At 43.9% G+C, this 23,315-nt stretch overlaps 1 protein-coding gene across 1 annotated transcript in view; it reads right to left on the reverse strand.

The window, feature by feature from the left end:
• LOC308302668 (calcium-activated potassium channel subunit alpha-1a-like) overlaps positions 1 to 23,315 on the reverse strand; it is a gene marked incomplete at both ends in the record, with an annotated part of 159,590 nt that overhangs the window by 116,955 nt on the left and 19,320 nt on the right. Inside the window, one exon of the mRNA XM_080746953.1 lies at positions 10,419 to 10,562. Within this exon, the coding sequence (XP_080603079.1) occupies positions 10,419 to 10,562 (144 nt within the window). The remainder of the gene's footprint in view (positions 1 to 10,418; positions 10,563 to 23,315) is intronic.

Genomic DNA, 23,315 nt, shown 5'->3' on the forward strand with positions numbered 1-23,315 from the left:
CCCTTTAATGCTGACATGACAACCATATGAAATACAAAACAAAAGCACACACACAAAATGCTTGATGATAAACCGGCAACTTGTGAAGGCATGTAAGGTTAAGGGCTCCTAGCCACTTCTGGGTGGCTTATCAGACACGTCTGCTCGAACAAGCGGCGCTGTGTTCAAGAGAAGAGAAGCTCTCGCAAAATGATTCGCTCCGTTGCTCTCTCTCTCTCTGTCACACACACACACACACACACACACACACACACACACACACACACACACACACACACACACACACACACACACACACACACACACACACACACACACACACACACACACACACACTTTCATCAGACAAAAAGCTTTTCCATGTAGTGTCGTGGGCTGGCTATTTGCAATTGCTCATTCAGTCTCTCCAAAAGAGGAGGAGACAAGTGGGGCTTGTTCTACGAAAACCTTATCCCTTCTGGTGCACCAGTAATAAGCAGCAAGCAACAGGCACGCCCTTAAACGGGACTCTGATGTTCCCTGTCACCCAATATGACAGGCAATCAACATGTTGACGCCTTGTAATGTGACACGTGTTTGAATCCTGAGCTTGTTTGGCTTGACGGAAACCGCCTCGTTCGTCCGGCGACGATAAGCTGGAAGGAAGTCCACTGGTCGGAACCCCGTTGCATAGCAGTACAAACAGGGGCGTCACAAGGGGGGGGGAGTGGGACTGAGTTACTAGGGCCCAAGGTGGAGGGGCCTTAATTATTTTATACTTTAGCTACTGAAAAATAGCAGATATACAAGCTCACAGTGCGGCACCGAGTGCTGCTGCGAGCTTGTAGACCTGCTATTTTTGAAAAGTCGTGAAAATGTGCGAAAATCTTTGAATATATACCGTATATATATTTTTAAGCGAACGTTTGTAACTCAAATTTTGCTTCTGGGGGGTCCCTGGAACGAAATATTTTGAGATGGGGGTCCGTGGCCAAATACATATCATTTTGGGGGTCCTTCACCATGAAAAGGTTTGAGCACCACTGACATAGAAACATAGGTTTTTCAAAAAATATTCAAAATAGCAGATCTACAAGCTCGCAGTGTGGATCTGCTATTTTTCAATCGTTAAAGCACAAAATAACACGTAATAATGCGCTCCCAGTAGTCTAAATGTGTTAAACCCCCTCCCCCTATGAAGAACATTCATGGGGGTCCCGCGGTGATTCCTTGTACCCAGGGCCCAGAATTTGGTGCAACACCCCTTGGTGGTCGGAACCTCTTTGCATAGCAGTACAAACACAAGACAACAGCAGCAGCGGTCTGAGGCAACGGCATAGTGGCCATGATTGATTCCGCTAGCGCTGAGCCTATCCAATGGGAGTGGGCCGGGGGGGTTAAGGCAGGGGCGTGCGCGGCAGGCGGTCTGCCATGCAGGGTGGTGCCAGAGGGTTATAGCTCCGTGCTGCCATTAATAGCCCACCTTTCAATGGCCAGCATAATAGATACGTGACGTCCCACTGCCTCCCGTGGAGCTCCACAGCCCTCGCCAGGCAGGCCTAAATGTCACTCAGCAGGGGGCTGTCATACGAGAGGAAACACACTTCCCTCCCCAAAACAATGCCATGAGTTTGTGTAAGGTAACGTACACACACACACACACACACACACACACACACACACCCCAGTGTCTTAACGCAGGGGTTCCCAAACGTTATTGTTTCAGGGCACCCCATGAATATCTTTTTTAATCCGAGGCACCCCTACATTATAATTTTCACTCCCACACCTTATATTTACAGCATATCGGGTGGAAACCTTGTATGTCCAAAACCGTTCATTTTGTATTTATCATCTACAAAATGTACTAAACTAGTGAAAACAGCAGATCTACAAGCACACGATGCGAGGCGTTGTGTGCTTGTAGATCTGCTGTTTTCACTAGTTTTGTGCGACAGTCTTGTATGATGAAGCAGGGCTTTGCTTTACCAAAAGACGTACACATTTGAAACTTGGGAGATACAAGATTTCTGCACGACAGTGACAATATTTTTAGCCGGGGATCCAGTCCCTCAAAATGGGAGAGGACCTGTGATGTTCTGCCGCACTTTTTATTTCTGTTTTATCTATTAGTTTGGTCATTAAGGTCCACAGAATGAGAGGCCTGCTCTGCCGGAAACATCGCGAAAAAAAGCTATGGCCATTTGTATATTCACTGTCCCATTGACTCCACTACACAGGAAAGGAAATATATTATAAAAAAGAAAAATTCTGCTTTAAGTAGCATGTGAGGGGTCAAATTGGAGGGTTTTCGTGATTCTGAATCCATTGCAAGCATTTGTTTTGCACAAAAAACATTCCTTGGTCAAGAAAACAGACCAACGAAAGGGTGAAAAGTGATGAGTCATCACTTTTCACAGTCATCACAGTGATGAGTCATCACTTTTCACACTTATGTTGGTTCGTTTTCTAGCCCAAGGAATGTTTTTTGTGCAAAACAAATGCTTGCAATGAATTCAGAATCATGAAAACCCCCCAGTTTGACCCCTCACATGCTACTTAAAGCAGAATATTTCTTATTTTTAATATATTTCTTTCCTGTGTAGTGGAGTCAATGGGACAGTGAATATACAAATGGCCATAACTTTTTTTCGCGATGTTTCCGGCAGAGCAGGCCTCGCATTCTGTGAACCTTAATGACCAAACTAACAGATAAAACTGAAATAAAAAGTGCGGCAGAACATCACAGGTTCAACCCTATTCCTTGAGCTTTTGGGCATGTGGATCCCCGACTATTTAGTGATTATGTTGCGATGAAAATGAGATGGCCATTTTGGTTAGAACTGACTGAAAATAACTTTGTAGGTGTATTCAGTGATAATGAAAGTGGCCCGGGGTCATCTTGTCCCTTACTGGCCTTACAGCGTGGAAATGTTTAGTTTTTTATAGATTTTTTACACCATTATAATGTTCTCGTTTTGATCATTAGACCCAATCACTGAATATCGGTAGGCCTACGTCTCCAGCTTCAGGATATGTATGATACTGATTTACTACGAGACTGTGGCATTTTATGAGTTCAGTAGTTTACAATCTAGGCATTTAGCAGACGTTCTTAATTCAGAGTGACTGTGGTTCTCAAAACCTTTATTTTGACCATCATAACTAAATATCATAACATAACTACGGCCATACTCTACCCTGATTGGTCGAGGCCTGTCTGGCCACCTTTGAAAACCGAATCTAGCCATGCTCGCAACACGGGCCATTGTGGAAGTCCTTATATGGTCAGCACACATTCTAGTGAGGAGAATGAATGGAAAATGTACCAATTATATTTCTATTTGAATGAAATACAATCACTGAATATACCTTTAACGATCGCATTGTAAGGCAACAGAGTCTGATTAAACCAACAGATCTACCGTATAACCTTACATATGACAGCAGAGGGTTAATAGCAGACACCCTTTCTGTCTCAAAACAAGCGTTGTTTGTTTCGACGGCGAGCAAACAAAGCAGCGCGATGACACCTGTGATGAATATTGGAGGCTGCACTATCTCACACCACGCTGACTGGTATATTGTGTCAGCGGGGAGCGAAAGTCTAATAATGCATAAACTAACTGACAGATGGGATCTTTCTGGGAACCCTGGACTCAGGGAAGCCCTCCGTCTTTGCACAGACCCTGTTTGCCGATCTGTAATTAGAAAGTAAACACACCAAGGCCCTGCCTTTTGCGTTTTTATGGCAGCGCACAGTGAGGGAAGTGCTGATGCCAAACAGATAAGCTTTAAAAGGCAGAGAGGTTGGGAGGGAAGTGTCCGCTGCTAATCAAATAGACCAAAGGGCCAATGTTTGATCTTTTGCCACAATCTGTTGCTTTGACACAACGGGGTGGGCAGCCCAGCACAAGAACAAAGACTTTCTGGACTGTCCGTGGTGGTGGGTCGGCCGGCACCTGTTTTATCTCTCAAAATGCAATATCTAAAGCGAACAACACAAGTGGCATTTATTTGGTTATACAGTTCCAGTTGTTCTCAATCTTTTCTGGACCAACGCTCACTTGAAAATCTCAAAAGCAAAAGCACCCATCTGACCACTTAACACAGACAACTTGGATGGTTTACAGAGCATGTTTTATGTTAGTGATCAATCCAATCGTGTTCTGGCTTTAGATTAATATACGTTAAGCACCCATTTATCTGTATCGGTAATCTTTTTCTTTTTTTCCAAGGTTTTAACTGCTCTATCACGAGTTTCCCGAGTTATTCCTGTTGTTTGACGCCGCCACGCCCGAGTTTCCTGAGTTTTTGGCCGTTTTTACTTCCTTCTACTAGGCAAGATCGCGATTGCGAAATTGCATGTTTGACCCCGATACCAACCCCATCTTTCAAACATGGCAGCCATTGTTTTGCCAATTATTAGGAGCCCCCTTGCAATATCCTCACAGTGGGGCCCCCGCGACCTGACGCTTGCCAACGGGTCTGAGGCCCTAAGCTAGATGGAGAATAGATATTCCAAGACCCACATTTTGAGTGAACATACTGTTAGGATTTAGAAGACATTTGTAGAATCCGCCTATATCAGTGGTTCTCAAACTTAGTCATGTCAAGGACCCCACAATTCCACAAATGATATGCATTTAGCTGCGGACCCCCATCTCAAAATATTTTGTTCCAGGGACCCCCAGAAGCAAAGATCTTCAAACTAAAATTTTGAGTTAAAGGGCCACTTCACCTCTGGGACAACCCTATCTTATTTTATTGTTGTTTGGGACATGATCAACACAATCCTGAGTTATTTTTTGTGTTCAGTCTGTTTTTTGAGATATTTTAGTATTCAGCATGTACTGGTGATGTGTTTTGCATCATCCAGTGATGCGTTTTGCATCATATGATGCAAAATGCATCACTAGTACATGCTGAATACTAAAATATCTCAAAAAACAGATTGAACACAAAACATAACTCAGGATTGTGTTAATCGTGTCCCAAACAACAATAAAATAAGATAGGGTTGTCCCAGGGGTGAAGTGGCCCTTTAAAAATGTTATTCTGCAACCAGCTTAGGGCCTCAGACCCGTTGGCAAAACGCCAGGTCGCGGGGCCCCCGCCCCACAGGTTGAGAACCATTGGGTTAAAAAGATGTGAATGACACAGAGAGTGAGTTGTACCCTAACCCCCCCACCCCCCCCAAACACACACACACACACACCACCCCACCACCCCCTCCCCCAGGTTTCAACTGTGTAAAGATTGTAGAATATGAATCCTGAATGTCCCCAAAGAGAGGCCTTATAATAAGCATAACATAGCATAACAATAGTATCCCTTTTGTAGTCCATCTGTTTGAAATAGGCTTGAACAGAACAGGGAGTCCTTGGAGCTTACAGATCATGTGGGACAATGACCGATATCTAGGAATATAGCTCATCCCTTCTGCAAGCGTGCACACAGGGGCGTCACAAGGGGGGGGGGTTACTAGGGCCCAAGGTGGAGGGGCCTTAATTATTTTATGCTTTAGCTATTGAAAAATAGAAGATGTACAAGATCACAGCACTGCGAGCTTGTAGATCTACTATTTTTGAAAAGTCGTGAAAATGTGTGCAAATCTTTGAATATATGTATTTTTTAAGCGAACAATTATAACTCAAGTTCTGCTTCTGGGGGGGGGTCCCTGGAACTAAATATTTTGAGATGGGGGTCCGTGGCCAAATACATATCATTTTGGGGGTCCTTCACATGAAAAAGGTTTAAGAACCACTGATATAGAAACATAGGTTTTTTTTAAAAACCTTAGAAGGATTTGAAGATTTTCAAGATTTTTCAAAAACAGCAGATCAACAAGCTCACAGCGCGGCACTCTGTGCCGCGATGTGAGCTTGTAGATCTGCTATTTTTCAATAGTTAAAGCGCAAAATAATGCGTAATAAATAATTAGTTCCCAGTCAATGAATCCTTGTACCCAGGGCCCAGAATTTTGGTGCGACACCCCTGCGTGCACGCAAGCACGCAGACACACACACACACAAACACACGTGCGTGCACGCGAAAGCACGCGCACAGACAATTTCATTTAGGTTTATGTCATGCTCTTAAAACCCCCAAGACTAATATACCTTCTCAGATGGCCCAGAAACAGGCTTTAATGTGGCCTTCTAAACAAGCGGACGCAGAGCGCACACATCTGCCATGCTTAGGTAAGCTGCCGTTGCCATAGTTACAGACGAGTGCTAAAAAAAAAGAAAAAAAGGGAGAGGAGGGAAAAAAAGGAAAGCTGTATGCCGAGCATGGATGGATGTAGGTGCCGAGCCACCATCCATCCAGTCTGCAGGCTGTTGAGGCTTATTATGCACGCACGCACGCACGCACGCAGCACACACACACACACACACACACACACACACACACACACACACACACACACACACACACACACACACACACACACACACACACACACACACACACACACACACACACACACACACACACACAGAGTGGTTCTCAACCTGTGGGCCGTGATAATATTCAAAGACTGGCACAAATTTTCATGATTTTTCAAGAGTTAAGTGAATCCTTGGACCCAGGGCCCAGAGTTTGGTGCGACACCCCTGGTCAGGCCTGCCCAGTGCAGTGTTAGTGTGTCAGCGGCTTGCAGTGTATGTACAGTATGTCCAGGGCACAAACCATGGAAACCTTTTAGCGCCTAGAGCAAGCTAACAGATGTCAGTCACACTGTCACACTCCCAGGTTTTTCCGCTTTTATCTAAAGCTCACAGTATTTACAAGTGGGGAAGGGGGGGATATTCTATAGATCTGCTATTTTTCAATAGCTAAAGCACAAAATAATGCTTAATAATGCATTCCCAGGCAAATTTTCTTTTATTTTTTAAAGATTTGTTTTGGGTTTTTTATGCCTTTATTGATATGACAATAGACTGACAGGAAATGGGGGGAGAGATGGGGAGTGACGCGCGGCAAAAGTCGTCTGGACCGGCAAATCTGGCAATGCCTAAGTGGTATGCGCCGCCTTGGACCAGTAGGCCAGCGGTCGCCCCTTGATTATACTTCTTTCCCCTTTCCCCTTCTTTGCCCCTTTCTTTCCGTTTTTTAAACATAAATCTGCAACTGCAATTCGTTTTCATCTCAGCGCCAACTGCTGCCAATATCTTTATTCCACCCATGCTTCTGACCCACCTTACTGTACAGTATATCATCACTGCCGGGCAGAAACCTCGTATCTCCAAGTTTCAAATGTGAACATTTATTCGCAAAGTAAAGCACTGCTCCGTCACACAAGGCCATCGCACAAAAGTAGTGAAAACAGCTGATCTACAAGCACACAACGCCTCGCGGTGCGAGGCGTTGTGTGCTTGTAGATCTGCTGTTTTCACTAGTTTAGTTCATTTTTTAAATGATAAATACAAAGCGAACGGTTTTGGACATTCAAGGTTTCCACCCGACAACGACGATATGACACATTTAATTTTCATTTACGTCCACCAATCATGGGTAGCCTGCTGGTAAACCACGCACACCGGTCCCGGTCGCAGAATTCACATTTCGTTTGATTTCAGCTTTTGAAATTCCGCAACCCGGGGTGGCTTCACCAGGTTACAATGAAGAGGTCCAACATGGTCATACTTTACGTTGTTTGTCGTTTTTGTCTGAAAACATGACCTCTGGGGTATCACTTGGGAACTGGTTTCCAGACTTGGACAGTGAGAGGGGGGTTGGGGGGGGCAACAACGCATCTATCATAAACAACCTCCATGCACTGTGCCAGCCAGAGAAGTGAGGGGGGTACGATGTGCACTGCGGCAGGCTTTGGCACGCCAGTCCTACTTGCACTATTTCATTTCATTACTGCTCGCACTTAAAACTAGCTTTGCTAAGCACTTATGATGACCAAAACAACCCTCTCATAACGAGGGGAAAAAAGGAAACGAGCGGAGGGATGGGACGATAAGCCATATTATCGTTTATCGTGATAAAAGACACTCACGACAATCGTATCGTGGAGATTTCATTTATCGTGATATCGTCCATGCGCTGGGATCAATTCATCTTTTATTTTCTGAGCTGCATATCCGGTGCTCTTTAAACCCTCTATTGGGAAAACGTACTCATAATATACGTACTTGATACAGTCTTTTTTTCACTCTCTAACAAATCTCTTTGCCAAAAAATAGACGATCTACAAGCTCACAACGCTTGTAGATCTGCAATTTTTTCACATGTTCCACCCCAGGATAATGGATGTTGGGGATATTTTGATTATCGCGATGATATCGTAAATCGCGATTTCTTTATTCACAATAATCGTGATATTTTCATATGGTCCCATCCCTAAACAAGTGTAAAAAATACAACTGGCGGCAGTGAGTCGGGGCAAACAGGCATGAATTTGTCCTTCACAGGATTATAGATCCCCTCACCCCACCCGCCGTGCAGCTGCACTGGACAGAAACAGGTTAAAAAAGATGACAATGGGCGTAGCCACTAATCTCATGCCCTCATTTAATCCTACTGTACGAATATATCATCGCCGTTGCGTGGAAACCTTGTTGTACTGTATGTCCAAAAAACGTTACTGTTCAGGAAGTGGAGAAGAAGTTCGGTAGGGCTGTCACGATTATGACATTTTACATGACGATTGATTGTCACTCGAATGATTGCGATTAACGATTTAATTGTGTTTTTGTCGTTGACAATTACATTTCTGTTTGGCTTTTAGGCTTTGAAGTTTCACATGGCAATCATGACACATAACTTATATATACAAAGAAAATGACTGACACATTTGACAATGTTATACTTAAAAAAGAACATTGATAGTGGAAATAGCCGATCTTCAAGCTCACAACGTGTCGCATCGCGGCGCGTTGTGAGCTTGTAGATCTGCTATTTCCACTACTTTTTTAAAGTGTTTGTAACTATATTAACATTTCTCAACATGGAAACGATTATGACGATTATGCAAAATAATTGCGATTACCTCAAATAATTGCGATTAGACGATTATGTAATAATTGTGACAGCCCTATCCAACGGATCTAATTATTTAGTCACAAGCTCTTGCTAATAGTTTTCATTGGTTCAATATTAAGCCATTTAGGCATGAACGCAAATCTGTGTCACTGAGTTACAAATGTTCGCTTTTAAAAAGATAATATCACTCGGTGCCGCGCTGTGATATCTGTTATTTTTCAATAGTTAAAGCATTAAATAATTCTAGTTAAGTCATGAAAAACACAGACGAGGAACCACGGCAACAACTTCACAACGGGCGAACTTGGGAAGCCCTCCTGTCCCGCCAGCCTCTTTCTGATTTTTTCCCCCCCTCTGTCTCTCTCTGTCTGTCCGTGTCTCGCTCTCTGTCGGATATGGGCCTTATGGGCTCAATGGCCTTAATGTGCTCCTCAAATTTTCTCTTGTTTTTTTTTTTTTGACGGCTCGCCTCCAAGCTGCATGCTCCATAATGGCTTTGATTATTCATCAGGCAAAGAAGCGGACGTAAATTCAACTTGGTGTCCTGGCGATATTCCACAGCTTGTCAGATGCTAGACTTCTATATTTCTATACCACTGTAGCAGCCAGACTAACAGAATGACTTCTATATTTCTATACCACTGTAGCAGCCAGACTAACAGAATGACTTCTATATTTCTATACCACTGTAGCAGCCAGACTAACAGAATGACTTCTATATTTCTATACCACTGTAGCAGCCAGACTAACAGAATGACTTCTATATTTCTATACCACTGTAGCAGCCAGACTAACAGAATGACTTCTATATTTCTATACCACTGTAGCAGCCAGACTAACAGTAGAACAGGGAGGAGGTCAAGCACTGGATCTGCCAACCACGCGTAAGCTTAAAGAACTAATCAGGGACGTGCCGAGAATGTTAGAGAGGCAGGGGCTGAAATTTCTAAAAGGCCTTCTTGGTGAAAACATTGAAAATAGCAGACCTGCAAGCTCACAACGCGTCGCAGGGCGACGCGTTGTGAGCTTGGAGGTCGGCTATTTTCGATACTTCATACTACACTAAACTAGGCATAATCAAGTCAATACTGATGTGGCGTAACGGCATGGATTTCTACACAGAGAGGGCAATTCTTTCAACATAAGATGCTGCATTCAAGTTCAGGAGAGTTTGGACAAGGCAATTCTCTTGAATGCTGCCTTCAGGTATGGCATGGAAAAGGTGGGCATTTGCATTTCTTTCACCATGGTGAAAACTGCATTCATGGTCTGGAGAGGGCACTTTTTACAAAAGGATAAAAGGCAGGGGCTCAAGTCCCCTTTGATGTCTATGTGTGCATGTGCCTGGGAGTAATCATGATTAGCCGTCGACCGACTGACAGCCACCACGATTCGGCCTGTCAATCAAGGAGGGTTGGAGGGGAAAAAAAGCCTGAACTCACCAGGACTCTGCCTGTCAGCGTCTGAGCAGATATCATGACCCCGGCCCAGTCTTTGACAGAGGTCATCCAGCCCACCTCGCTGGCCGCCGGATCTTCCTTTTCTGTGCGCTTGATGCCATCGCCCGAGATGACCCGATGTACATCCTGCAAAAGAGAAAGGGAAGATGCAGTAACAGGTTAGAACAGTGATACTCAAACTCTGTTTTTTTCTCTTTTTTTGGAGCCGTGGGCGGAGCCCATGGTCTCCCTCTGAGTGGCAATGTGTGTCCTGTCTCACCAGTGAGAACTGTCCCGTTGAGTTCGAACAGTACCTTTTATGACCACACATGTTAAGGGAGGGGCGCTGTTTTCAGGCCAGGCACACACACGCACACACACACACCGGGGGGAACACATAGAATCAAAAACATAGATCTGGAAGTGCTCAATTTCACGGCTCCACTTCGAACCAAGGTTTGATTTTTTTTTTACCAATGGCTCTGCCTCTGCCCGACTAATTAGCATACCCAAAATGTTATTGTAGGCCTAATGCAAATGAAGAGACGTACTGTAGCTCTACTTAACAACTGCATCATTAGCCATTTGGTAGCTAAACAGTCTGGGTAATCTATTTTAAGTAGATTGTTTGATTTTATTACATTTTCCTTAGCTATCAATTTTCACAAGTTTATTTTCTGTAAAAAGTAATTTGTGTTGAATGTGGCAACGTCATAAATAACATTGTGAAGCAATTGAAAGAGAGTTGTGCTCAGCTATCTTTAATGTTATCCCACTCGATAGCAGGCAAATAGCAGACAAACGTACATTAGTTTGTTTTGGTGTTTTTGTGGAATATGCAAATTTCACAGAATTAAGAGAGAAAATGTAGCAAATTACTTTGATTACAAATTTTGTCATTGACAGAATATAAATGGAATTCCAAGCCATAAAATAATGCACATTGCACATGTCTTGAGTTATGTGGAAATAAAGCAAAAAGTTATCAAGTAATGTCATTTTATCAACTGGCCCGCGGCCCCTTGTCATTATTGTAATGTGGCCCACCGGTTCAGAAGTTTGAGTATCCCTGGGTTAGAACATCAGGCAAGCTCTCAAGTTAAGCCGTACGACCACAATGGTATTTATTTCTCAGAATGCTCATCCAAGAATAGTTACACTGGGGTTCATGTAGTGAAGATGTCCAATGCAAGAACATTTACAGTTACACTTAATACACAAGACTCTTCATATTGTCTAGGTTGAGGCAAGGCAATCAAGGCGTGCACACACACGCGCACACTCGTCAAGACATAATCGTTTTTGGACGGCATTGAAAATAGCTGAGAAATAGCAGCTCTACAAGCCATTGTGCAGGGGCGTCAATTGGGTATGGCAGGGGTATGCAGCTGCCCAGGGGAGAAAATAAAAGTTACTTTTAAATATATATATATATTTTTGTCTATCTGTGCTGTTTATTATGTTGTTAAATTACAGTAAAATAACTACAAATGCAAAAAGTTACAAAATGGTCACTTTAACAAGGTATTATAATTATATTCTCCACACTTGTATTCTCCCCATCTTGACAAAATGGTATATTCCCAGGTTCCGCAGGACAGGTACAATGCATTATGTTAATTGTGGCACGTTTACTAACATGCCAAGTTTAGCTGCACTTGAACAACCGTTCCAGGCTGCCATATCCAGCCCAAGAAACCGCAGAAACCCGGGGGGAAAAACGGACAAAACCCAATTTTTCGCGTGCGCATGAGGACTCCCATCTTTGCCATACCCTAGCTTTTGCTGAACTGACACCACTGCCATTGTGAGCTTTTAGATCGCCTATTTTTGTGTCACATCGCCGCACAACTAAGCATTAAAAAAGGAAAAACTCCAATGCAAACAAATAAATCTAACCTCAAAATGCCTAATTCTTTTCATTTTTGGCTTTTCTGCCTTTAATAGATCAAAGGAAGATGGAGGAAATAGGGGCAGAGAGACAGGAAAAGGTCATCGGGAACAGGACTCAAACCCGTGATGTCAGGCATTAGAGCCTATGTGGTACACAACCGCAAGGCCAACAGGTGCCCCGAAATGCCTAATTCAGACACTAAACTGAATCTTTTCTTAATTGTAAGCCTAGCCTCTAAAATAGAAAATGTTTTAAAAATAAAACAACCATTGTTTTTTTTCTTACGAGGACCAGTAAAAATTACTATTTCTGAAATTGTTACTATACAGTTAGAGTTCCAATTAGAGCGCCACTGTCCCCTGTATGGGACATTTGGCATGCACACAAGCACGCACGCCAGTTTACAGTTACAGTTTAGGCATTTAGCAGACACTTTTAATCCAAAACCATGTCAGTACATTAACAACAATATTACAAATGCATAGGAATATAAATCTAGAAAACAATAATAACATAGGTAGACCACACGCACCTAATCAGTAAACAAAACAAAAAAAACGTCTAAAACCTAAAAATGCTATCTAGCTTCATGTGTGGTCAATCTGGTCATCGAGGGAAGGGGAGTGTTACAGTAGTGCTATGGGTTTAGGGTGGAGTCTGAAGAGGTGAGTCCACGGCGGAAGCACGCACGCACAAACACACACTCTGACAGGCAGGAGGACGACAGAGACAGACTCTGGCAGAGTATCCATGGCAGCCACAGAGCCTGGTTGGTCTCCGTGCTCCAGTGAGTGGGCTGTCTGTCTGCTCTGCTGGGACTGGCATGAATCACAGGGCAGGAAATGGGAGACAGGAGGCAGGAGGTCAGCCTCGTCCTCCTCACTGCCCGGATGAAGCCGCTCCGCGACCGGCAACCTCCAGGCTATAACACCACTCTGGCCTCTTTAACCCCACACAACCTCCTGCATGCTGCTCCCCGTGTGCCTTAACCCGTTTAGGGCAGAGGCCGATTCTAACAACAGCTTCTAAATCTTGACCTAATTGTTCGGAAAAAACGTAAAATATTTATTCAAGAATTACAAAAAATATATATTGAGGTTGTCGGGTGGAAACCTTCAATGTCCAAAACCGTTGTGTTCATCCTTTTCAAAATTATTTAAACTAGTGAAAATAGCCGATCTACAAGCACACAACGCCTCGTAATGCGAGGCGTTGTAAGTAGATCTGCTATTTTCACTGGTTTTGTGCGACAGTCTTGTATGATGAAGCAGAGCTTTATTTTATGAAGAAACGTGCGGATTTGAAACTTGGGAGAAACGAGGTTTCTGCCCGACAAGTAACGATATGGGATTCCCGTTTTTGAACGGTATCGTTACAAATAAGAAGGTGAATTCCCGTCCGAAATGGCTTAATGGTGTCACGCATCAGTCTCTCAGGAGCCTTCCTTCCAGCAGCCCAGGCACGTCACGCAACAATCCCTTGGGACAATTCACATTTCACACTCGCCACCAGAGGTGACGACACGAAAAAAAGAGAGAAAAAAAAGGAGTTCAGCACTAAGAGGGGAAACATTAATGGCTCTATAGGGATGGAGCCAGGACAGCTCTGACTGAGGCAATCTTTTTATTGGCCAACTGGAGGATTAGTCTGAATATATAATGGTGCCGCTGTGTTTTTATTAGCATGCATGTCATCCTCCGACAGCCAGCTCTGATCGATATGATCTTGCCAGATCCGGGGACCGGGCCAATAAGAGTCCATTTCACTTACTGACTGACTGACTGACTGACTGCCCATTGAATGCCCACTGACAGACTGACTGAGTGACTGACTGGCCAAAGTGGCCATTGAAACATACATGCATAGACGTGATTGATAGATGCAGTTACATCATTGTTCAGCCGGTCGGCCTAGCAACGAACTAACCAATCGCAGAGCAATCATCCCTCCAGGCTATGGGATGTAGTCTATCCTCTGTTGGCCTAACCGTAGTTAGTTAGATACCTTTACCTTTATCGTCCCAAGGGGGAAAATCAGTTGCCCAGAGGCAGCACAGCAGTTTTAAGGTTAACGTTACAGAGAAGTAAGAGAAGATAAAAATTACTGTTGAAAACAGTCCAAAAAAGCAAGGAAGAATAAAAAATCACACCCGTGTGAAGTGGAGCTGTGTGTGTGTGTGTGTGTGTGTGTGTGTGTGTGTGTACCGATTTTTGTGACATTTGAAGAAAATATGTAGGAAAAGGAGCAAAAAGTGTGTTTTGGAGAAAATTCAAGATGGCGGAAAATCTATCATGGCGCAAATGGGCGTGGCCTATATGGGGAGATGCGTCATGACCCAAGGAATCCAGGGAAAAAATATTTTTAATTTTCCGACCTACGGTTCAAGAGTTACAGGCCAAAACGTAAAGTGGGGTGTTATAGCGCCACCATGAGGCCAAATGACACAATTATTTTTTATTTAATCCTTGAAATCATTATGAACCTCCTCTCCAAGTCTTGAAACTGTAGCCCCTGTGGTTTGCGAGAGACAAATAATTGAATGTGAGTTTTTGCGATTCCCATTCTAAGTCAATGGGGAAAATTAATTCACTAATAAATTAATATCAATTAAACTATAGAACCTTTCTCTTAGAAAAGTAATAGCCCACGATTCCCGAGTAAGCCGGTCGATTTGACATATGGCGCGAGTGTTTGGTGGCAAAACTGTGGGACTAGTGGCGTGCCGAAGTTTAGGAAGTTCAGGCTACATACACACAGACACACACACAGACAGACAGACAGACAGACCCACACAGCCACGTATAGGGAGCCTGTGCTTCACACAGCTCCAAAAAGAAAAAATACACATAATGTGTCAAAAAATCACACCCGTGTGAAGTGGAGCTGTGTGTGTGTGTGTGTGTGTGTGTGTGTGTGTGTGTGTGTGTGTGTGGATCATGTGTACCGATTTTTGTGACATTTGAAGAAAATATGTAGGAAAAGGAGCAAAAAGTGTGTTTTGGAGAAAATTCAAGATGGCGGAAAATCTATCATGGCGCAAATGGGCGTGGCCTATATGGGGAGATGCGTCATGACCCAAGGAATCCAGGGAAAAAATATTTTTAATTTTCCGACCTACGGTTCAAGAGTTACAGGCCAAAACGTAAAGTGGGGTGTTATGGCGCCACCATGCGGCCAAATGACACAATTATTTTTTATTTAATCCTTGAAATCATTATGAACCTCCTCTCCAAGTCTTGAAACTCTAGCCCCTATGGTTTGCGAGAGACAAATAATTGAATGTGAGTTTTTGCAATTCCCATTATAAGTCAATGGGGAAAATTAATTCACTAATAAATTAATATCAATTAAACTATAGAACCTTTCTCTTAGAAAAGTAATAGCCCACGATTCCCGAGTAAGCCGGTCGATTTGACATATGGTGCGAGTGTGTGGTGGCAAAACTGTGGGACTAGTGGCGTGCCGAAGTTTAGGAAGTTCAGGCTACATACACACAGACACACACACACACACAGACACACACACACACAGACCCACACAGCCACGTATAGGGAGCCTGTGCTTCACACAGCTCCAAAAATCACAATCACAACAAAAAGAATATATACCAAAAAGAAACATTCAACGCACAGATCATGCCATAGATACCACTGTATGGTTCTAACAACATCACTCCAGACTACAGTACAGGTTCAAAAGCTTCGGAGAATAATGGCGGGTTGTCTGGAAACAACTTCTATTTCAACAACACAGTCCAACAAAACAGTGAGAGCCTGGCAATCATATTTAATTACCGCTACGCAAACGATGCTATTCATTGTCAGACTGCATTTATAGTTAAATACAGTCATGTGGAAATGTATTTGTTGTATTCTCGCAATTGCACTCTCATGCAAGAACTCTAACTCTACTACTAATGTAGTAGTGCAGGTGAATCTGTATTGTGTAAATTAGATTAATAGACAATAAAATAACTAACATGACTAAGCCTAGAGTACTGTACGTCTATATAGAACAGCACTTGTGAGCTACTGCACCAGTATCATTATGGGTGTGGGCAATTACAGCAATTAACCCATTTAGTGCTCCAGACATGAACGGGTTAAATGTCCAGCGTGCCTCTCGCAGGCTCCATACGCTGCCATTCTCTTATTTTGAAGGCCAGAAGTCCATAGCGTAAACACTTCCGGTTTGACGTCATGACGTCATTCAACGGAAGCGATCGTCACCCCATGCCGTTGCTAAAATGGCCGATCGTTGCCTTTGTTATTACGTTATTGTAGAGAGAATCTAATGCCATCCTTGGCTTTAAAAGTGTTGTTTGGAGAAAATGGACATTAAAGACCAGTAAGACTCCCTAATCGGGAGATAAGCGACCGTAGGTTGCTTATCTCCACAAAGAGGGCAAAAATGTGTTTTTCCAAAATCTTCCTGATCCATGTTGATGAGATGAGTGTAGACATGCTGTGTAGTGATTTTCGTGATTTTAGGGCAAAATCTGTAGGAGCAGTGTCCAAAAATGTGTTTTTAAAAATCGGCCTGAAGGTGGCGCTATATGGGACAGATTCATGTTGATGGGATGAGTGTAGACATACTGTGTAGCGATGTGCGTGATTTTAGGGCAAAAACTGTAGGAGCAGTGTCCAAAAATGTGTTTTAAAAATCGGCCTGAAGGTGGCGCTAGAAGAGGGGCATGTGAGAAATGAGGGGTGGGGTCTCCGTGTTGCCTTGGCGGACGAATAGGTACCGGCCCCGGCTCTCCCGGACGCTCCTAGCCCGAGTTACGGCATTTTATGTGAGCTGCAGTGGAGGGGGTCCTCCACTGGGGGCGCCATCACTTTTGCATCCGTTCTTGAGCACCAGGAGTGGGTGGTCCCCAGGAATTCCCCGTGAGCAGCCCCGTTGGGGTGGTCATTTGGTCATTTTTGCACATTTGGTCATTTTTTACACCTGGGGGTCCCCGAGGGACCTGGGGGTCCCTGGAGCTCCGGGGGTCCTTGGAGGTTGTAGTTTGCCAGGTAAGGAGTGTGTGTGCAAAATGTGGCATGGATGGGTGCAACAGTTGTGGAGATATGAGCAGGGCAAAAGTGTGACGTGTGACGTCTGACTCACGGAGGGACATTTTTTTACACCTGGGGGTCCCCCAGGGACCTGGGGGTCCCTGGAGCTCCGGGGGTCCTTGGAGGTTGTAGTTTGGCAGGTAAGGAGTGTGTGTGCAAAATTTGGCATGGATGGGGGCAACGGTTGTGGAGATATGAGCAGGGCAAAAGTGTGACTGAATGACAGACAGACAGACGGACGGACAGCCTGTGGAGGTTTTGGTAGTAAATCCTACGGTCGCAATGAGATCCACCGTCGGCCTCCATGTTAAGGGATTACTATTTTGTGCACGTGGATCCGTGATGATGATGAATCGGCGAGTCCAATCGTGCCAGGACTTCCCAACGGACCGTAGGGTAAGAGTGCCGGCGTTACTCTATATACAGTATTTTACGCGAGTATACTTGGGATCGGCACTCTAAATACTCGAGTATTTTTCACGAGTATACTCGGGATCAGCGTTAAATGAGTTAATAATGTTGGTATATGTAGGAACAAGGGCAGCTTGTTCAGATGGTAAGCCCTAATTTACTGTCTCCTCCTGAAAAGTCAATATGTACAGTGTTGAGACCTATATTTGCAGCAGTGCACCTGGTTTAACAGTTTAGAATTATCACAAAACTGTAGTCAGTATAGTTTCTGATGAACTGATAAACTGGCAAAGAGAAGCTCAGAAATATGGACAATTGAACCTCCTGTGCTTCAAGCAAGTCAGATAATATCTCTCATTACTAAACTTTACAACGTTAAAGTATGGGGCCACTTGTCAGAGCCAAAGCAGCCAATGTTTGCAGCACTTAGGGTGAATGATGATGGAATACAAAGAAAACCACTGTTGTTTGTTGACTAGGGACCATGCCATCGTACTCCGATCTCGCACGCTGGATAAGAGCGTCTACCAAATGCAAATGCTACATTGTAAATGACTGTAATGTCCTAAGTGTTCATACAGGAGAACAATTAAAGAAGCAAGTAAAAGCCAGAGGAATTGCTCAATAACGTACAAGTCATTCACAGGAACTGTCATAGCAACCCAGCTTCCTGTCATGGCAATTGAACGCATTTAAATGAAAACGCTTTGAGCGGATGATCATACAACATAAAGACTGCCACTCTGGGTCCCTTCCAGTAAGCATATACTGTAGAGCCAATCAGTCTACGGCAGGGGTCTTCAACAGGGCGTCCGGGACCCTCAGAGTTACTACAGGGGGTCCTCCAAATCTTTGTGTGATAGAAACTTGTTTTTTCCCACTTTTTTAACCACTTGGACCCTAGTGTCCATATTCTGAGAACTTAGCCAAAAATAGCAGATCTACAAGCTCACAACGCTGTGAGCTTGTAGATCGGCTATTTTTGTCAAAGAGCTTTTAATTTAGAGGGAAAAGAGTAGACTACAGTGAAAGGTTCAAGTGGTTAAATATCTGAAATCACACATTAACATGAATCCAAAATATACTGATGATCGTGCTGTCAAACAATGAAACGAATCTATGACCAGGTTGTGGGGGGGGTCCATGCTTCATCTCTCTCTCTCTCTCAACTAAGGGGTCCTTGGCCTGAAAACGTTGAAGACCCCTGGTCTAGGGAGGATGCTACTGTACATCCAAAAAGGGCTCCACCTGACTCTGCCCCCATCTGGAAAACAAAAACACCTATGCCAAGATTCTGTTTTAACTTCAGCTCTGGTTTCAACCAACACAACCATTACTCAGCCGCTGGCGGAGAAGTTGAGGCTGCTGGACGTGGACACCGTCGTCGCCTGCAACTGAAGCTTGCTGATTTCCTGACACGGAGACAGCAAACTGTCAGCGTTGGCAGCAACAACTGGGGCGGCCGTAGCTTAGTGGGTGGAGCAGAGGCCGTCTGATAATCAGAAGGTCGCTGTAGCTTAGTGGGTAGAAAGGCCATCTGGTCATCAGAGGGTCACCAGTTTACCCCCAAGCCTGCCCAGTATAAGTGTCCCCGAACAACACTTAAAACACCTCAACGCGACACCTAAAGCAATTCCCGCTTTGAGTCGTTTTCAGTGGGAGCGCCGCATATCTACCGGAAACACCAGCAGCGCGATGAGCTGATCTAGCGTGTAGCGTCTATCCTGCACTAATCTCTCAAGACAGATTCAGCGCTCCGCAGCCGCATCTGTCGGCAACTCCCGATACAACGTGTAGAGCCAGGAAGGTTAGAAATGTAAACAAAGACGTGTGCAAACGGTGGAGTGGAAGGGGGCAAATTCACAGGAAAAAATAAAACATTTTTTCTCTGTTTTTGCAGATGTGTTCCCAGATTAATTGTGCACTGCACTGCACTGCACGCTCACGTCTGGGGTCTTGTGTTCTCAGCAGGGAGAAACAAGCCCTAGCTAGCTACAGCTACTAGATTTAACAGCAATAACAACGTTTTTTTGCAGATGGTACCAAAGGCCCCATCGGAAAGGAGGACGAGTCTGCCCACAGTTTGGAGTGAGGCAGCTCACAGCCTGATGTACCGAAGATTAGAATGCACAATATTGTCCTCGACAACACTGTCAAAACCAAGGAGATGATTTGTCCAGGAAAGTCCACCATCATCAACCACCGACAAACAATGGAGACCACTGCGACTGCCATCATCAAGAACTGTGGCTCCACCCCCTCTGCAGACCACATGAAGCCTATCCATTTAGAACGGGTACACATTATTGTATCAATATTTTATGCTTTAACTATTGAAAAATAGCGGTGCCGCGCTGCGAGCTTGTAGATCTGCTATTTTTGAAAAATCGTGAAAATTAAAATTTTGACCCGATTCTATAAGTGTCTTTTGAATCCTTCTAAACCTATGTTTCTATGTCAGCAATCTGGCTAGCCATCGTCAAAGAAAAGGTCCTTTTCACTTAACTGGAGCTCAGTTAGTCTGTTCTTGAGAGACCACTATGTCAGTGGTTCTCAAACCTTTTCATGTGAAGGACCCCCAAAATGATATTTGGCCACGGACCCGCATCTCAAAATATTTAGTTCCAGGGACCACCCAGAAGCAAAATTTGAGTTACAAACGTTCGCTCTAAAAATGCATATATTCAAAGATTTGCACACATTTTCACAACTTTTTCAAAAATAGCAGATCTACAAGCTCGCAGCGCGGCACTCGCTTGTATATCTGCTATTTTTCAATAGTTAAAGCATTCAATAATCCTAGGCCTAAATGGGTTAACACATCGACTGCCAGTTACTAATTCATTGATTCATCCGCCTCTGCCAAGGTTTTTCAGTGTTTTTATCTTATTGATGCAACCAACAGGAACGCACCATGTGGCCAGGATGTAAACAAAAGACACATGGCCGTGCGGAGGATCTTGAAGTCCGCCCAGAGAGTGGGCGGGGTCTAATGTCTGGATGATGAGCTAACCTCCGTGCAGAAACGTCACTGTCATCATCATCATCCTATTCTTGGCATAATAGGTGAACACACGGTGTAGCAGATCTACAAGCACACGTGTCATATTGCGACGACATGTTGTGAGCTTGTACATCAGCTATTTTTTTTTATTTTTGTCTATTCTGCATCTAGCTTAAGGCCACAGACCCGTTGGGAAACGCGCGGTCGTGCGAATGAGGTCGAGTTTGTTTTAGGTCCAGTTTTCCTGTTACCGAGTACAGACCCGTGGGGGACCCTGAACAATGAAGTATATAGGGTTTAACCCTCTAAGGCCCGCATTAAGAAATACTTGAAATAAAAAATTGAAAAAAATCAGATGGTGTTGTAGGAGTCCTATTAACTCATTCTGAGCCCAGGACATTAACGGATTAGGGGGTCCAGAGTGCCCCCTCCCGGCCCCATTAACGGCCGCTGTCTTATTTTGAAGGCCAGAAGTCTAGACCGGAAGTACTTCCGGTCTGACGTCATCGGATCGTGCGCCGGAACCGATGCGTGTCCACGTGGAGTTGTGTAATGGCCGACCGGGAGCTTTTATAACTGTGTAAAATAAGCGAGCATCTGCCTCCATCCTAGCTTCTAAAGTGTAGTTTTGAGATAATGGACATTAAAGATGAGATCGGCCGTCCACCTCAATGTTATGGGATGACTATTGTGTGCTCGTGGAGCCGTGATGATGACAAATCAGCGCGGATTTCGTCTCCGGAGCGTCGGCCATTGTACTAGGTATTTTTACTCGCCGTTACAGTAATATATTACTTTTCCCGCGACATCGCGTGGATGGCACTATAGATACTCTATTACTTTTCCCGCGACATCGCGGGGTTGGCTTTTAATGAGTTAAGAGGAAAATGTAATGTTTTTTTCAAAAAAATGTTTTTGTAAGATTTTATAGCCATAAATCAAAAATCATAAATCATGCTCTAATTTACATATGGGGGATATTTTTCACAATAACAACATATGTACATGTTCTAGACATTCTAATGATCACCAAAAAAAATAGTACAGGCATTTTACTTATGTTTTTGTGAGGTATAGCCTCCATGAAAAAGTGAGATGTTGTTTGTCAAAACTCTGGAATTTCAGCGGGTGTGGCGGGTGTGAATGTCAGCCCCTGTGGGGGGTATTTATATGCAAATATTGTGGCCAATGGCATTGTAATACTAAACAATAGAATCCAATGGTGGTGTTTAGGTGGTAGGGGGAGCTAAAATAAAATGATTTAAACCTTTTTTTGGATAAAATACAAACGTTGTAATATTACAACCGTGGGCCTTAGAGGGTTAAGTGATTATTGAGGTCAGTCAAGTTTCCCAGTGAGGTTACTGCAAAGAACGTCTCTGCAAGAAGTGTCACCAATGTAATTTCTCTACCCTGCAATTCCAATCTGCAGATTCGTCATACACTGGGTGGCAGATTGGAGCTGAAACTGCGGCGTATTACAATGGACTCCCGAATGGAGCGGGCCCAGTCACGTCTCGCGATGACAGCAATGCAGCTATGGCAGAAACGAAAAGAAGAAAGGCTCTTTCGATACCTCAATACAACCACTTTCTAAACAATTTGTGATATATATTATTTTATATTCCTGGAGCGATTATATAACAAAGTTCGCAATCGTTCAGAAACAATGTTTGTTTACAAGCTGTCCAGCCCCGGCACTGGCCGGCAGCCCGGGCTCTCTAATGTTATTCACAAACTTCAGCCACCGAACTTCCGCCACCTAAAGTGTCATGGCGCATAGCCGTGGTCACTGACCACGCCCATGTGTCCCTTCCTGCCTGAACTTCCATGGGTTACTGGGGGAAAAGGGGGTGTGTTAATGTAGGATTCACTTCCTCCACACAGCTGATTCAAATCACTTATCAAAGCACCATAACCCAGTACGCAAATAGCGCCATCTTGGATATGGCGCAATGCATTCCGGGTATTCGCAAAGGTCTCTGGGATTGTTTGGGTCCATGCGCATCCAACGCTAGGGGCGCATCTCAGAGCCGCAATTGGGTTTGATGATAGTCTTGGAGGATGACGGACGCAGATGACTAATATAGTAATTTAAATGTTCCTCATCTAAGACGCTATCTATTAGACCGTGACATTGTTGTGTCAAATGCATTAAAGAAGGATTTAGTTGCCTGTTGCCGTGCAGCATGTATTTTAAATCTGCAACCACCAAAACAATACGCTACAGATTACAGAGGAGGTCCAAACAAATTTTAGATGGGGGTATAATTTGTCTTCCCGATCCTGATACCCTCCAAAACGGCTGGGAAGACGTCATGCTATCCACAGTTGTTACAAAGTGCTATAGAAGTAAGTCTAATAGTCCGTTATTGTCTCCAGGTTGGCAGAGGTAGCGCCCAGGATTACATTAGATAATATAATTAATTGACACCGAACATGGGTTACAACATCGTGGGATAAAAACAAACAAACAAATAAATATTAAGTCTATTAATAAGAATCAAATCACGTTTGCTGCAATAAATAGG

Source organism: Nannobrachium achirus (genome assembly GCF_963921795.1).
Source record: "Nannobrachium achirus genome assembly, chromosome: 18".
Lineage (NCBI taxonomy): Eukaryota > Metazoa > Chordata > Actinopteri > Myctophiformes > Myctophidae > Nannobrachium > Nannobrachium achirus.